The 17,718-nt window shown below is 47.9% G+C and overlaps 1 protein-coding gene across 4 annotated transcripts in view; it reads right to left on the bottom strand.

Annotated features, from left to right (window-relative positions):
* The window catches only part of DIP2C (disco interacting protein 2 homolog C), a 486,706-nt gene that overhangs the window by 8,297 nt on the left and 460,691 nt on the right, over positions 1 to 17,718 (bottom strand). For all 4 annotated transcript variants that reach the window (XM_008249365.4, XM_008249367.4, XM_008249368.4 and 1 more), the window contains 2 exons: positions 2,625 to 2,682; positions 734 to 808 (listed from right to left, as the gene is read on the bottom strand). In XM_008249365.4, coding sequence (XP_008247587.1) covers positions 734 to 808; positions 2,625 to 2,682 — 133 coding nt within the window. The remainder of the gene's footprint in view (positions 1 to 733; positions 809 to 2,624; positions 2,683 to 17,718) is intronic.

Here is a 17,718-nt window from a genome sequence, read left to right as displayed (position 1 = left end):
ACATGAATGAAGCTCCTGGTTCCTGGCTTCAGATTGGCTCACCTCTGGCTGTTGCGGCCATCTGGGGAGTGAACCAGCAGATGGAAGACCTATCTCTCTGTCTCTCCCTCTCTGTAAGTCTACCTCTCAAATAAATAAATAAAATCTTTAAAAATAAAAGAAAGAAAAAGAATTCAGACCTAGGTGGGGCACTGCAGAAGGTGTTTTTCTCCAGCCCCATCCAGCCTGCAGAGCTTGGGGGCAAAGTGGGAGGAGCTAAGATCCACCCAAGGTGGGGCTGCATCGCAGATACAATGAAGCAAAAGTGGAAGGCACTATCCTTTGCCTTCCCATCTGAAATAAACACGTAATTGTCATTTGTCTTTTCTGCTTGTTACCATTTATTGATGTTGCTACAATTCTAACTCCAGCTGTTACTCCCTTTGTAGGTTTCTCTGTCATTTCCTGGTGATTTCTCAGTAATGAAGGCAAGCAGGAGGAAAACAAACTTGAGGGATCCAAAGTCAGGGTGTGCAGTCTGTATACCCCTACATTGTCTCTTTTCTGAATTTTCTGAAGATAATCTATCATATTTCCTTTCACGGAGGCATTTAAGCAGTCAAGCTTATCTTGACTTATCTCCCAGCCAACCATGGCTTATGCAACTTAAACTGAGTGCTGTGCCGAGGATCTATGAATGTGAAGAATGCTTGTCTTGGAGGTAGCGTCATACAGAGACCACTCTGTAACTCACCTCTCCAAGGTGTGAGTCCCCCAGTGGTCCTTTTGTTTCTGGATTGGCAATTATGATCCGAACCCCTGGAAGTATCTATTTGGGGGAGGAGAAAACCTTTGTTATTGGAAAGAAAACTAGGGAGAAATCACTCACAAATCAACCTCAACCTTGTCTTTATGCCATGCTCCTATTTCCTTTTGAAAGGTGCGACATTAAATCAAAATTCCATACCTGAGAATTGTGTATCGTTCTAAAATTACTGCATACCAATTTCATTTTCATCATAATTATTACCACAGTAATATATCATATGTTAAAGTGACCTTAAAGTTAAGACTTTCAATTGTCCATCATATTTCAATAATGCTCGGAAAAAATCTGCTAAAAGTCACTAACAAATAATTTTGTTCAAACACTTGATAAACGATATAACACGTGACACAGCCTGACACTTGCCAAAAAAGATCTTCCTGTTATTTCAATGAATTCTTGTTTACTCTAAGTGTGAACACACCTCACAGCACGACACATAGGAACAAGTGAAGGGTGATGCTTAGAGTGACTGCACTAAGGATGTCACAGAATGAAGCCTGCAGCAGTGAGGGTAGATGCTAAGATAACCCACAATGCTTCTGGCAAACTGATTTAGTAGGAAGCTGCTTTTGTGGTGGCCAGGAGTAAAAGGCTGTGTGTCAACTGCTGGCATGGTTGTGTGGCCTCTGCTAGGAATATCTGTACTGATGTCTACTTCTCCATTGGATTTTCAGTGGAAACTGTATTTCAACCCCAACTTTTTTCCTGCAGGTAAACATGTTCTATTAGAATGGCCATCAATATTACGCATTTCCTTCTTAATGGAAATGTCCCCATCCCACTGGGATCACATATGGCAAAGAGTCAAAAGTGCATGTTCAGAATCTTGCGTGCAGCCTGTGTCTGTCACACTCCTATGGCTGGGATTAGGAAAACGCCTGGTGGTGAAAACACCAGATTTCTTGGAACAGTGATGCTGTGCCTCAAGTTGGAAGTATGGTTTCCACAGCTGACGAGCAGCCGCCAGGTGGCGCCGGGCTGGGTGGGGAGCACTTCCTGCCGTGAGAACCAGCCTGAGGAAGCACTCCGACCTGCGTGCGTGCAGGCACAGGCAGCGAAAGGCCCAGAGGAACACAAGATGCTTTCAGAGTCAGGCCAAGCAGAGAGGGGATCTGACAGTGAAGACCCAGGAGGAAACAGCAAAGGGCTTTATGTTAAATATGTTTCTTATCCTCCAGTTCTAGTAAAAATAAACAAACGAATAAATGAAAAACTCCTGTAGCACAAACTACCAGCTGTCCACTGATAACTGATCATTGCCTACTTCTATAGTAACAGGTACCATGATTTTTAGCTAGGACCATGGAGTTCAGAATCAATGTAATAGGTTCCGAATCTCCCTTTAGCTAGGTGTGACCATATGACTACATGCTGGTCAGTGATATTTAAGTGTGAGACAGCCTCCGGGAACTTTCTTTATGGCTGGAGGGCTTTGTCTCCTTCCTCTGTCTCAGTTTCTCCTCCTGCTGACTGGAATGTGAAAATGATGGCTGGGGCTGGGGTAGCCATCTTGGCCCCTGTGGTATGTGGAAAAGGAGGCCAATAAGAGCAGAACAAGACAGAGGGCACAGCCATGGTGGTTTTACAGGGTAATACATGCCTCTTCCATGATTTCACATGAGAAATAAAACATCTAAATTTTTTAGAATACAATTACTCTGTGTTTCTGCACTTATGGTCAAACTTAGTTCTGATATATTATCTTCAAAATACTTTTTGGGAACAAAAATATTCTGCAAAATACAGTTCTCAAACTTTCAAAGTCCATACACTGCAAACTCCTGCAGTAGTGCGTCTTCCTACTTTCAGTACTTACTTTCCCCGATTCCATCAAGGGCAAGCTATGAGGCGATCCTCGTTCTACCAAACGGACTCTGCAAACAGAAACAGAGACATGAGTGACGGCGGTTCCCCTGTGCTCACTTCTGTCTTATTCAGCACGTGGCCATGTGCCTGGCAAGCTGCCAGGGAACAGCAACTGTTAGCCAGCAGCGAAGGAGGAAGTCAGAGACAGCATGGTAAAGGCGGTACAGTGCCTTTACTGCTGGGAGAACCCATCAACACAGGCCCCAGAGGAAGGAGATGAAGTCGCCTTTGCCGAGTCTGCAAATCAACTGGAAAAACAATTCTGCCTTTCAAGTAACCACGATGCAACCTAGCATTTGCCAAAAAGGAGGAAAAAAATAAAAAGATTAAATGATATCCTTAAAAGAGCTGCTAACTGCCTACAATGGAGACATTTGGTCCTGAAGAACCCTCAGTTCTGCTTACATATGGGACAAACGCACACTTGGGAGGGCAGAGCCCAAGTGCGCACCACCCAGAACTGACCTCTTCACCTGAGTGTGCCAGAGCCAAGCCCAGAGAGCACTGCCAGCTCCCACAGCAAACCTGCCATTCAGAAGAGAAACTGTTCTTAACCTAAAAAATACTCAGTGGTCCCTTTTTTTTGTCTAATTTTACTTATTGGAAAGAGTTACAGAGAGAAGAGAGACAGACAAGAGATATTCCATGTGCTGGTTCATTCCCCAGATGGCAGCAGTGGCCAGGAGCTTCTTCCGAGTCTCCCATATGGGTGGAAGGGGCCCACGGGCTTGGGCCATCTGCCGCTGCTTCCCTAGGAGCAGGTAATTTAATTTGTTTGTTTAAAGATTTATTTATTTATTTAGGCCGGCGCCGTGGCTCACTAGGCTAATCCTCCGCCTTGCGGCGCCGGCACATCGGGTTCTAGTCCTGGTCGGGGTGCCGGATTCTGTCCCGGATGCCCCTCTTCCAGGCCAGCTCTCTGCTGTGGCCAGGGAGTGCAGTGGAGGATGGCCCAAGTGCTTGGGCCCTGCACCCCATTGGAGACCAGGATAAGCACCTGGCTCCTGCCTTCGGATCAGCTTGGAGGTCATTGGAGGGTGAACCAATGGCAAAGGAAGACCTTTCTCTCTGTCTCTCTCTCTCACTGTCCACTCTGCCTGTCAAAAAAAAAAAAAAAAAAAAAAAAAAAAAAAAAAACTTATAAAAAAAGATTTATTTATTTATTTGAAAGAGTTACACATAGAGAGAAGGAGAGGCAGAGAGAGGTCTTCCATCTGCTGGTTCACTCCCCAATTGGCTGCAATGGCTGGAACTGCACTGATCTGAAGCCAGGAGCCAGGAGCTTCTTCCAGGTCTCCCACAGGTACAGGGGCCCAAGGACTTGGGCCATCTTCTGATGCTATATCCCAAGCCATAGCAGAGAGCTGGATGAGAAGTGGAGCAGCCAGGACTCTAACCAGTGCCCAAATGGGATGCCAGCACTGAAGGCAGTGGCTTTACCCACTATGCCACAGCACAGGCCCCAGCATGTAATTTAATTTTAAGAACTGCTGGTCATAGGCAGAAATGGCTATAATTAGTCCTTCCCAGGGGTACTGTTCTTAATATCCTGTTGTCTTCACGGCTGATTTTCATTTCTCCCATGTAATTAGAGAACTATGATGTTGTTCATTAATCTAAAGGGCAATTTTTACTTTTTTCAAAGATTCATTTATTAGAGAGAGAGAGAGAAGAGAGGAGAGAGGAGAGAGGAGAGAGGAGAGAGGAGAGAGAAGAGAGAGAGAGAGAGAAAGAGAGACATCTTCAATCTGCTGGTTTACCCCCCAGATGGCCGCAACAGTTGAGGCTAGACCAGGCTGAAGCCTGGAGCCAGGCACCTCATTCTGGTCTCCCACACGGGTGTCAGGGGCCTGTGAGTTGGGTCATCATCTGCTGCCTTCCCAGGAGCATTAGCAGGAAGTTGAATTGGAAGCAGAATTGCCTGGATTTGAACTGGGGTTCCGATACAGGCATAACAAGTGAGGCCTCTTTACCTGCTACGCCACAATGCTGGCCTCAAGGCTATTTTTTTTTTTTTTTAAGATTTATTTAGTTATTTGAAAATAAGAGTTACACAGAGAGAGGAGAGGCAGAGAGAGGTCTTCCATCTGATGGTTCACTCCCCAGTTGGCTGCATTGGCCGGAGCTGCAACGATCCAAAGCCAGGAGCCAGGAGCTTCTTCAGGGTTTCCTACACAGCTGCAGGAGCCCAAGGACTTGGCCATCCTCCATCGCTTTCCCAGGCCACAGCAGAGAGCTGGATGGGAAGTGGAGCAGCCAGGACTTGAACCGGCACACATATGGGATGCTGGCACTTCAGGCCAGGGCATTAACCCACTGGGCTACAGCACCGGCCCCTCAAGGCTATTTTTATTTAAGGAAAATAAAGTGAAAGAGGAGCTGCTCTAATGCCTGAAGACTACAGAACACAGAATGGGCCTGCGCCACACCTGGAACAAATGATCTGGAAACAGTAGTTCTGGGGGCATGGGTCAATGTCCTTCAAAAGCAGTTACTAGGGGGCCGGTTCGAGTCCCGGCTGCTCCTCTTCGATCCAGCTCTCTGCTATGGCCTGGGAAAGCAGTAAAGATGGCCCAACTTCTTAAAAGAAAAAAAAAAAATTACTGCGGGGGCCAGCGCTGTGGTGCAGTGGGTAAAGCTGCTGCCTGCAGTGCCAGCATCCCATATGGGCACCCAATCGAGTCCTGGCTGCTCCATTTCCTATCCAGCTCTCTGCTATAGCCTGGGAGAGCATCAGAGGATGGCCCATGCCCTTGGGCCCTTGCACTTGCACAGGAGACCCAGAAGAAACTCCAGGCTCCTGGCTTCGGATCGGCGCAGCTCTGGCCATTGCAGCCAATTGGGGAGTGAACCAGCCAATGGAAGACCTCTCTCTCTCTCTCTGCCTCTCCTCTCTCTGTGTAACTCTTTCAAATAAATAATAAAAATAAATCTTAACAAAAAAGAAGTTACTGCCTACACTGATACAGATTTATGAAAAACTAAAGATCCTTTAGGGCCAAGGTGGCATCATGCTAGTTTAAGTTGTGTTACTATGAAAATTTACCATTAGAATGCTACTTAGAATCGGTGATGAGACACAAGTATGTTCTTCTCATGGAAAGTCATCAAGGGGTGGCACACATTCAGAAACTGGCACTTTTACTTATATTTCATTGAAAGGAAGAGAGAAGCAGAACAGAGAGAGAGAGAGAGTGTGTGCTCCACCACTTGCAGGTTCACTCCCCACATGCCCTCAACAGCCAGGGCTGGGCCAAGTTGAAGCCAGGAGCCAGGAACTCAATCTGTGTCTCCCCATGAAGAAGGCAGGGACCCAACTACTGACCAATCGCCTGCTGCCTCCCAGGGTACACACCAGCAGGAAGCTGGAGCAGGGAACAGAGCCAGGAATCAAACCCACGCACTCTAAAATGGGATGCAGACATTCCAAGCGGCGGTTCAACCCCAGAAGCTGGCACCTTTCAATAGGTAAGATTCCCTCGCAGGGAATGTCTATGTATTGTAATGATGGCTATTCTTAGCTGAACTGGGAGGCTCAGGCTGTCACCAGGATTTCAACAGTCAAATAAAGTGAATCAGCCTGGATCCAATGGCTGCCTGCTTAACATGGATTCCAGAAACTGGTAGTTTGCCGTAGAGGGAGAAAGCATAAGCCTGAAGCCAAACAGGTGGGAAGAATTATGAGTGGGTTAAGGGGCAGGGGAGTAGAAGAGGGGAATCTCAAGAAGAGGGAGGCAGAGGGGAAAGAATGAGAGAGGGTCGGGACCGCCTGGTCTCAGCACCCTGAGGCCCTGAGTCCTGTGAAGTCCAGGCCCAGGGGCAAATCTGTTCACCACAAGCCAGGTTGTTTTAGGCACCTCTTCTCCATTCTACTGTCACTCCACAGTCAACTTCTATTTCCTATCATGAGTGGCCCCTGTGGGACATGGAGCCAGATGCATCTGGCAGCTGAACCATTACTGAGCCGGCTTCAAATAGGGCAACCTGCGGTCATTTATGAAGCTAGGGTAATTGAGATAAGAAAAGGATGGGCAAGCTTCCCCAGACTGGGTGGCAGATTTTTCCTTCTCTCTGGTCCCTGCAGGTCTCTGTCTTAATGGGTACCCAGCACTACAGGAGCAGGGAGGAAACAGGACAGGTAAGGTGCTCCCGGCCATGTGCTTGCTGGCCAAGGCCCCTGCCTGCTTCAGCTCCAGACAGGAAGAGAGATGGTGGTCTCATCTCAGAGTCTGATCTGAGATGGCTCATCTTGAGGGAAAAAGCCTACAATTCTGTTGTCAAAGGCTGTATAAAACATTCCTTCATTTAGGGTCGGTGCTGTGGTGTAGCGGTTTAAGCCGTAATCTGAAGTGTAGGCATCCCATATGGATGTTGGTTCGAGTTCTGGCTACTCCACTTCTTCTTGTTCTTTTTTTTTTTTTTTTTTTTTGATAGGCAGAGTGGACAGTGAGAGAGAGAGACAGAGAAAGAAAGGTCTTCCTTTTTGCCGTTGGTTCACCCTCCAATGGCCGCCGCTGCAGCCGGCGCACCGCGCTGATCCGATGGCAGGAGCCAGGATCCAGGTGCTTTTCCTGGTCTCCCATGGGGTGCAGGGCCCAAGTACCTGGGCCATCCTCCACTGCACTCCCTGGCCATAGCAGAGAGCTGGCCTGGAAGAGGGGCAACCGGGACAGAATCCGGCGCCCCGACCGGGACTAGAACCCGGTGTGCCGGCGCCACAAGGTGGAGGATTAGCCTATTGAGCCACGGCACCGGCTTTTCTTGTTCTTTTTTAAAAAAAGATTTATTTTATTTATTTGAAAGACAGAGTTACAGAGAGAGGCAGAGCCAGAGAGAGAGGTCTTCCATTCACTGGTTCACTCCCCAGATGACCGCAATGGCCAGAGCTTGGCTGATCAGAAGCCAGGAGCCAGGAGCTTCTTTTTGGTCTCCCACATGGGTGCAGAGTCCCGAGCACTTGGGCCATCTTCTACTGCTCTCCCAGGCCAAAGCAGAGAGCTGGATCGGAAGTGGAGCAGCCGGGACTCGAACCGGCACCCACATGGGATGCTGGTGCTACGGACCAGGGCTTTAACCTGCTGTGCCACAGTGCCGCCCCCTGCTCCACTTCTCTCTCTTTTTTAAAAAAATTATTTATTTATTTGAAAGTCAGAGTTACACAGATAGAGGAGAGGCAGAGAAAGAGAGAGGTCTTCCATCCACTGGTTCACTCCCCAATTGGCCGCAACGGCTGGAGCAGTGCCAATCCAAAGCCAGGAGCCAGGAGCTTCTTCCTGGTCTCCCATGCAGGTGCAGAAGCCCAATGACTTGGGCCATTTTCTACTGTTTTTCCAAGCCACAGCAGAGAGCTGGATCAGAAGTGGAGCAGCTGGGTCTCAAGCTGGCGCCCATACGGGATGTCAGAACTGCAGGCGGTGGCTTTTACCCACTATACCACAGCGCCGGCCACCCTGCTCCACTTCTGAATCAGCTTCTTGCTAATGTGCCTAGGAAAGCAGCGGAGGAATGCCCAAGTTCTTGGGCCCCTACACCCTGAAGAAGCTCCTTCCTCCTGCCTTCGGTCTGGCCTAGCTCCAGCCATTGTGGCCATTTGTAGAGTGAACCAGCTAATGGAAGATCTCTCTCTCTCTCTCTCTCTCTATTTCTTTCTCTGAGTAATTCTTTCAAATAAATAACTCTTTAAAAAATTCATCCATTTACATGAAGAACAAAAAGATCCACAAGCCAAAAAGAACAAAAAGTACCCCTTATGTAAGGACAAAAGATACCCAAGTAGCTCCCCAAAGAACTGAGGGATGTATTTGAAACATGCCTATCAAAGGACGGATTTCCTTAATATATGAAGAACTCATAGAAATAACTGGACACAGGGTAATCTGTCACCATTGTGAACAGAAGTACCTTACACTGTGACTGTGGGCTCCGAGTTCATACCCAGGACCACGCTGTGCTCAGCTCTGCTGGGGGGCAGCACACTGATTTCCTCTGCAAACTCGACAAGCTATGAACATGAAGAGCTTTGCCCATGGCTATAAACACATGTGCTTGTTACTGTCACTTGCTCAACTTGATCTAGATGCTGAAAGTCAAAACCAAAGCTAGTGACTGGACCAGAAAGAGGCCCACCGGCTGGAGGGTGGGCAGGCAGGGCCCTGCCTGTGATCTCCAGGAGCCAGAGTGAGTGGTGGGAGAGGCTCCACGAAGGAGGGAGGAGTACAGGCCCCAAAGACAAACGTGGCTTCCCTCTCCAGCAAGGCCAGCTCTATCCTGCAGGAAGCATGTATCGAACGGCCGAGTAACACTGAGCCAAGCAGCAGAAGTCTTCCCAGGTGACTGGGCCAAGGTGGCCGTCTAAGAAACCCCCTTTCATGGTGGGCACCTGCCCACTGAGGTAACGCTGAAAGGTCTGTTTCAGACAGTTCAGGAGCCATTCGATCACCTCAGGAACTGGAATTTCCTGCCCTTCTCTCCAATGTGCTTCAGCACTGGTTGAATCAGCTCCAGGGAGATGCACGCTCCGCTCCTTCCCGGGGCACAAACCTCCTTTACATCGCGTGTGGCCTTCAGCAGTACACACGCTTCTCCCATGGAGACCACCAGCTCCCTGTCTCAGTGTCTACAGGAAGTCTTCCAGTCTGGCCTGTAGCCTTCCATGTTCTTCATCGACTCAGAAACAAATCCAGACTTTGGGGAAAATGCTCTGCTTCGTTTAAAACCTGGGCTGTTTAGTGGGCTGGAAGTTTACCCTTCTACTAGCAAAGAAGATACACAGGAAGTCAACAGGAGGGAGACTGGCCATGAATTACAAAACCTCATGCTTTGTCCTCGACTGCTGTCGAACAGACTCGAATTTAGCACCTGGCTTCATTGGATGTGCTGAGTCTTTAGGCTGCAGCCCTGAGGAGCCGTCAGAGCAAGCTGAGGGTGGGAGCGACTCAGATATTTTACCAGGTCTTTCTCGAAAGAATGCATTCCTCATGGAAGCTTCCTAGACTCACCACCTGTCCTTCCAGGACTGGGTGGGAAAGTGCTGCTCACACGCAGGGTTTTGTCATAAATTGTCTGAGCAGAGCCACATTCTATGGTCCTCCACCCACATCCCATGTGAACCTGTGAAGCTACAGGGGCTTCTTCTCCCACAGTGTCTTGTTAGAGGGGCAAACAGTCATGTCTGAGACTGTGAAAAGGGGGATGAGCACACCTGCCATGTCCCTGAGACCCTGCTGTTGGCTGGTCCCCCGCATGGCCACCGGAGGAGCAGGCATCCCTAATACTGGCTCTGTAGACTTACTAACAGGTGAACACCACCACCAGAGTGCTGACACACGATCCAGCTGCCCATTATAATGATACGCTCACTTCAGAATAATCCAAGCTAGAGCCACAGGAAGTCACACAAACAGAATGTGGGGAGCACCATGGGGCAGGTGGGCAAGGGAGGGCACAGGGAGCTCGCATGCTGCCCACCCACACTGCCGTCAGCACCGCGGGTCCCTCACTCACGACCTGGAGGGTGAACATCCTGTGTACTTCCATCTCAACAACTAGTGGGACTGGACCAGTACTGTTGTCAGTGCTGGCCACGTGGCGTCACACAGGCGAGAGGAACGGCCAGGACCCAGAACCATCCCCTCGTGTCCGACTGAGCCGCCAACAGCTTGCCACGGTTGGCGGTTAGGGATGTGCTGCTACAAAAACAGCCAGAACTTTTCATTAACTTCGAGTTTTTTCCAAAAATAACCTGAAGCAATGAAAACATACCATTATATTACTACCACCTGAACAACCATTTTTAAAAATCCCCAAAAAGGAAGAGGAAATTAATGTTCTTCCTGGGCTGCAGGAGGTAATGAACGGCTCCAGTGCTCGGGTCCCTGCCACTCACATGGAAGACCCGGATGGAGTTCCTGGTCCCCAGTTTCAGCCTGGCCCAGTCCTGGCTGGAGCAGACATTTGAGGAGTAGACTGGAAAAGAGGAAATCTCTCTTTCAAATCAATTAAATACAAACTAAAGGAAATAAATAAAAAAGGGACCAATCGCCCTACAAGTGAGTGATGAGACACAGTACTTTTGTCTAGTGTAACAGCATTGTACAAATGGTGTCGCAAACGCACACTCTGTGCGCCTTTTTGCTTGTGAAATTACAAATGTAACATATTCTTCTCCCTCTCCAAATCTGGACTCTCCTCCCAGTCCCTTTCCCTCTTCTCCCCTTCCTGCGAGGACACAGCACTAACAGGTATGTACAGGGCACCCCGTGAGGAGTCCTCTCTTCGTCCTGTCTTCATCTAGGACCCACATGGCCAGGTACGATCCAGGCTTTAGGACTTTGTAGATTTCTCAGTGTTCACCCTAATCCGTGTCACCTGAGATCCAAACAACAGGCCCATTCATTTCTCAGGGGCAAAGAGCAGGATAAACTGTTGGCTGCTTCTTGTGCATCCCTAAGTCCTCAAAGGCAAATTTATTTACAATCCTCTGCATTTTGATTCTCAGCCTGTTCATTCTTTGGTCCTTATAGCAGAAAATGGCAGCACACAATTACGAAACACAGTGATGCATAAAAATATTGAGACGCCCCCTCTTTTTTCCTTTCTTTAACTTGCCATTCCATGAAACGACAGGGAGGAAACAGGTGATATGACGCATGACTTCAGTGTGCACCTGCGAATGAAGTCAAGTGAGGCTGAGTGTGCCACCACTCTGTGACATCTGTTACACATCCCTGCTACTGCAGGGGGATTCCTACAGAGGGCAGGGGCTGGATGTCTGTTTCTGTAATTCTCAGATTTATCTAAGAGTTGAGGCCCTGAAACCCTTAGGGTCACACGGATAGGACAGTGTGTTAGAGGACATGAAGGGAGAATGAGATTTAAAGAGCAAAAGCATCAATGGGCTTCAAGCAGGTGCACAGTCTCTAAGGGCTACTGGATAGAATTTTATAAAGCAAAGAGAAAAACATTACAGCAAAAAGCCCGCCTCTTCCACCTCCTAGGTTCTCTGACATGGGGCCCGGGCTGCGGGGCCCACTTGTGGGAACAAGGCAGGGGTCTCCTTGGAAGGTGGGCTCAGCCACGTACCCATCTGCTCTGGGTGTGCCACGGTTCTCCAGCTGTAGCTTTCTCCTTTCGCATGCACCCAGCCCAAGTGATTTTTAAAGGGAAGGAACCCAAGAACTAGTATATTTTTATCAGGTACTAATGGAAGATGGAAGTCAAACCAAGGACTGGGAACTCATCTCCATGAAAGGTTTTGGCCTGTCTGGAGAGTCCCAATAACAACACAAGAAACATTAAGTATAATGCAAATTCTTTTCTGTTCGGTTTCCTCTCTTGGTAGTGTGGTTTGATTTCCAAGTATACTTCATTAAGCACTATTTAAGGAAATCACAAAAAGCACATGACATTCTTTTTTTTTTTTTTTTTTTTTTTGACAGGTAACGTGGACAGTGAGAGAGAGAGACAGACAGAAAGGTCTTCCTTTGCCGTTGGTTCACCCTCCAATGGCCGCCGTGGCCGGTGCGGAGTGGCTGGGGCACCGCACTGATCTGAAGCCAGGAGCCAAGTGCTTTTCCTGGTCTCCCATGGGGTGCAGGGCCCAAGCACTTGGGCCATCCTCCACTGCACTCCCTGGCCACAGCAGAGAGCTGGCCTGGAAGGGGGGCAACCGGGACAGAATCCGGCGCCCCGACTGGGACTAGAACCTGGTGTGCCGGCGCCGCTAGGCGGAGGATTAGCCTAGTGAGCCACAGCGCCGGCATGACATTCTTGATCCTCTCATTACGTGCTAACTAGTAAGTAGGGCTAAACAGTGAATTAAAAGATTGTGTTCATGTCTGAAGAAAGAGCAGAAATAAAGGAGGAAAACACATACTAATAAAAAAGAAGAAAAAGTAAACAGTCCTCTAAATCCAAGGGCCCCACATGCGCAGAGTCAACCAAGCAAACAAATATATTTGAAAAAAATTACATCTGTGCTGAATGCGTACAGACTTTAAAAAGCATTATTCTGGGACCAGGACTATGATGCTGGCATCCCATGTGGGCACCAGTTCAAGTCCTGGCTGCTCCACTTTCAAACCACTTCCCTGTGGATGTGCCTGCCAAAGCCACATAAGATGGCCCAAGTGTTTGGGCCCCTGCAAACACGTTGGAGACCTAGAAAAAGCTCCTGGCTCCTGGCTTCAGTCTAGCCCAGCCCCAGCCATTGTGGCCATTTGGGGAGTGAACCAGCAGATGGAAGACTTCTCTCTCTCTGTGCCTCTCCTTCTATCTCTGTGTAACTCTGACTTTCAAATAAATAAATAAATCTTAAAAAAATAAAGGTAAAAGATCAAAATCATTATGCCCTAAACAACAGTGTGGCAACTATTTACACAGCACAATATGATATTTTGTGTAATAAGCAATCAACAGATTATCTACAGTAAGTGCGTAGGTTATATGCAAATTTGATATAAGGGACCTGGGGATCCTAGAACCCATCCCCTGCAGACACCAGGGAATGACTATGTGTAAGTATACACATGTAATTTAAGTGTATAGAAATGCATAATTATACGATGAACACATACTGGGACTTAAAATTTGTCAGGTATCATCCTAAGTATTTAATATGGATTTGACTGGGAGTCCTTGTGACAGCTCTATGATTAGGCACTCTTGTGATCATTTTACAGGCAGGCAAAGTTAAGCATTAAGAGAGCAACATGTGCAGATTCACACAGTCAGAAAGTGGGAGAACTGAGCCCAGGAACTGGGTCTTAAGCCTCATCTAACCTCACAGCACCTGTTAGACTCATCATAGTCAGAGAGACTGCCTGAGGCTCAGCTCGGGTCCACAAGGGACTCGGGGAGTCAGGTGGAGGCTCCTACACAATACAGAGCACCGAGACCAGCTGTGCGAACTTGCTGGGACAGTAACCCGGGGACTGTGCGGGACAGAATTAGAGGCCGGGACAGAAGCATTCACATACACAATACACAAATGTGCATAAACTCACATATGAATATGTAACACACACACACACCAGGAGCTGACCTAGTAGTGGTCTCCTGGCTAGTTGCGTCGTCTTCATCTCCATTCTGTCCACCCTGTTCTACTGCTGATCAAATCACAAATCTATTGACAGGGTTTGTTCTATGCTCACTTCTCTTTGGATCTTGATACTTTGCCACCCACTGACCAGAAATTTAGTATCCACGTTTTTTCTAATAATACCCTTTAACCACAACTTCAGGTTGTAAGCACTGAGGAGGCCAAGTAGTTTTCATTCTAAGCTTTTACACTAATATTGTGTGACAAATTGCTAAAAGTCTTTGTTTTTTTTTTTTTTTAAACAGTTATTTACTCTATTTGAAAGGCAGAGTTACAGAGACAGAGGGAAAGACAGACACAGACACAGACACAGACACACACACACACACAGATCTTCCATCCTCTAGTTCCACTTCCCAAATGGCCACAACCACAACAGCGGGAGCTGGGCCAGACTGAAGCCAGGAGTTTCTTCTGGGTCTCCCACATGGGTGCAAGGCCCAAGCACCTGGGCCACTTCTGCTGCTTTCCCTGGCCATAGCAGAGAGCTGCAATGGAAGTATAGCAGGGACTCGAACTTGTGCCCACATGCGATGCTGGTGCTGCAGGTGGAGGCTTAAGCCCTACACCACAATACCAGCCCCTAAAACTATTTCTTTAAATGCAAAAAGTGGGCTAGTATTGGGCACAGTGGGTTAAATTACTGCTTGCAATGCTGGCATCCCATATCAGGTTCAGGTCCTGGTTGCTCTACTTCCAATCCAGTTCTTTACAAACACAGTAGGTGATGGCCCAAGTACTTGGGATCACTGCTTTGTGGGAAATCCATAGAGTTCCCGGCTGCTAGCCTCAGGAGGGCACAATCTAGGCCACTGTTGCCAGTTGCAGGGGGTGGGGTGTGGTAGAGGGGGCGGAGAATGAACCAGCAGATGGAATATTTCTATTTTTCCCTCCCTCTCTGTCACTCTGCCTTTCAAATAAATATATCTTAAAACAATGCAGAGATGCTTTATTTTCTTTCCTAGGCACTTTGAAAAATTCAAGTGCATACGGAAAGATCAAATTGGATATGACTAACAGACTATGAATTCGAGGTAAACATAAAGACTAGTATAAAACTGAATAGAGTCATTTTCAAGTTTTCTCAAAATAATTTCCTCATTTTTTCTCTTAGCTTGTGGGACCTCAATCTATCCTGGGATTGTGGGAAAATGAGTGTTCTGATGATGCTATGCAGAAATGTTCCCCAGGGCCACCTGCTACAAATGCAGATCACCAGGTCTCAAACAATGCAATTTCAGGAATCACCCTGGTATTAAAAATGATGTAACCTTGCTTTCTCCCAATCTGAGTGACTGAGCACTCTCTCTGTCCCTTCCATTCTGATGGATGCCCTATCCCCAGTAAAACCTTAATACTTTGCAAAACAAAAACAAAAACAAAAAACAAACCAAGGCAGAAGACCAAGCAGGAAAGGTCAATGAACCCATCTGCTCGCTGCTTCCATTGTGCTGCTGTCCTCTGTCATGTGTCTCTCCTGTGAGCACACACATGCACACACACAGGCACATTTCCTCTCTGCTCCTTGAGGAAGAAGTATACACTGACTGATAAGTTAGCCTTCACCAGGATAATTGAGTGAGAGCTGGGCAGGTGCCTTGGGGCTCCTGTGTGAATAAGTCATTCAAGCAATAGGAAAAGTAATTAATCCTTATGCTAGACTCTGATATATTTCTAGTGAGAAAACAATCACCTCACTTTTATAGGAATAGAAACAAGAAAGAAACAGGGTCAACGTTTTCAGCAGCGATTCTGTTTCACTGCCTGCAAGTTGCTGGCTGTGGATCAGCAGCTGCCTCCCCTCTGTCAGGGTGGCACGCCTCCTCCTCCACGACCTTTCTGGCTGGGTCTGTAACCACTCATCCTTGTGGGATGGATGTGAAAGGCAGTGAAAAAGTGTGAGTGAGCCCAGGAGTGTGGCCAGGAAAGCAGCATCTCCTAGTGTGGGGGCACTGGGGAGAGGTGGGCACAGTGGACCGCATGGCAGCAGAGGAGGTGGAGCAGGTGCTGTCTCCTGGCTGCAGACCAGGGAGTGCGCTCTCTGGGAAGGGCTCCCAGCAGAACCTGGATGGGAAGATTGTTGCTAAAGACCCAGAGTGGAGCTCTGCTCCTCATTTTCCTAAGTTAGACCCCAAAGAGGAGAACGACAGTGGAAGTCTTGCAAAGACACTCTGTTGCCTGACAAGCTCTCCTCTGACAGAGGAGAGAGCTGAGAATTTGAGCCTGGGGAGACCTCACCGTGATGAAGCCAAAGGACAAATAAGAGAACAAGGTACGGGGTGTGTGGCCTGGATGGTGGTGGCCGGAAGAGCTTCTCTGATCACTTGAAAAAGAGTTAACAGTATGTTAATTTTCGTGATCAATGGAATTCCTGACACTTATGTGTAACAGTACACAAATGCATAGCTGTTTCTAGTTCACAAAGCACTTCCACTTCCATTTTGGGTATTCTTTTTTAAATAATGAGCTAGTAGCCTAGTCAGGGGGAAAGTATTCTTATAAATTATCTTAGGAATTAGGATAAAACTGTCACCTGGAAAGATTATTGACTTGGTCAAGGGCGAAGAAATGGTGACTCACACAGGAGGCCTATCCCAGGGCTTGGGCCTCCCATTCTTTCTGGCACATGATATTGAACTGACTGCTGAACTTTTAGCTTTATTATCATGCACTAGACTGGCTTCAGTGTCATTTCACTCTTTCTAAACCAGACATTTTCTCAACAGGCAGAGTTTCTACCCTGAGGACTGTCAAAGTGGTAGGTCATAAGCTTCTCTCATTTCCAGGTACTCATAACACAAGAAGAGGTGTTATGTCTCCAAGGCCAGCAGCTGTTATCCTTGCTGCCTTAGCATATTTACCTGTCGCGTATCTGGAAGGCCAGGCCACAGACAGGACTGCATGAATGCTACTCAAAAAACAAGTACTCTTTTCATGCCCATACGTTATTAGTTGGAAAATGGCATGGTCCAAAGTAAGTTCCTTTGCATCTCTCTATAACTAAGTTTCTGAATTCTGAAGATGTTCCAGACGGGACTTTGGGACCCTGTAGCTGGTAATCTCGGGGGCAGTCCTCCTCTTTGGCCGCCAGCCATCTCATGAGGGGCTCTGTGATTCTGTACTGTCCGACAGTAGCTATCTTGAACAGTAGAGACTAACTCAAGAGCTGGCAGGCAGGCAACCCACAAGCGTGGCAAGGTTAGGCCTCCGCCTGGCTTCCTTTTTGGCATTACTGGCATTTTGATCATTTGCTGTCCCACACACTGCAGGATGCCTAGCGGAATCCTTGGTCTCTACCAGTTACATGCCAGCAGGACCACCTCCAAGACACTGTCAGATGGGCCCGAGGCGGGGCAGCACGAGTATCCGGATGAGAACTTCTGGTGGGTGAGTGGTGACTGCCCAGGCTGGCTGGCAGATCCCAGGTTCCTCCTTGGCCTCCACCGTCCACCCCAACACACTCACAAGCAGGGAAAGTTTCAGGTCCTACCACTGAACAGCATATTCCATCATTCGGGGCTGGGGCCTCCACATCTCCCACCTACTAACCACATGGCCACTCTCGCTCTGTTTGCTCTTATGTTTACACAGTGACATGTGGCAATAGAGGAGTGAATGGAAAAATACAGAGGAAGTAGCACAGTACCTGGCACAGCACTGAAAACCTAATAATTTAGGAAAGAAGACGCCAACGTCAGGGTATGTGTGACACGTAAACAGCAATGGAAGGGCATCTGTGTAATCACCGAAAAAAAAATGACCTATTGCAAATAGGCAAAGTTAGTAAAAATGATAACTCTTTGTTCCTTCTTGGGCATCTCATTAGGTCTTCCTTGTTGGGCCAGAAACCCCTTCTCAGCTCACCCCACCTTCAGCCCTTCCTGTCCTGAGACATCCTCACACTCACCACTGTTCACCCTTGCTCAGGGCTTCTGAGGAAGCCACA

Source organism: Oryctolagus cuniculus, chromosome 13 (genome assembly GCF_964237555.1).
Source record: "Oryctolagus cuniculus chromosome 13, mOryCun1.1, whole genome shotgun sequence".
In the NCBI taxonomy this organism is placed as follows: Eukaryota; Metazoa; Chordata; class Mammalia; order Lagomorpha; family Leporidae; genus Oryctolagus; species Oryctolagus cuniculus.
Note: the sequence above shows the minus strand (reverse complement) of the source record. Positions and strands in the feature narration are given on the sequence as shown.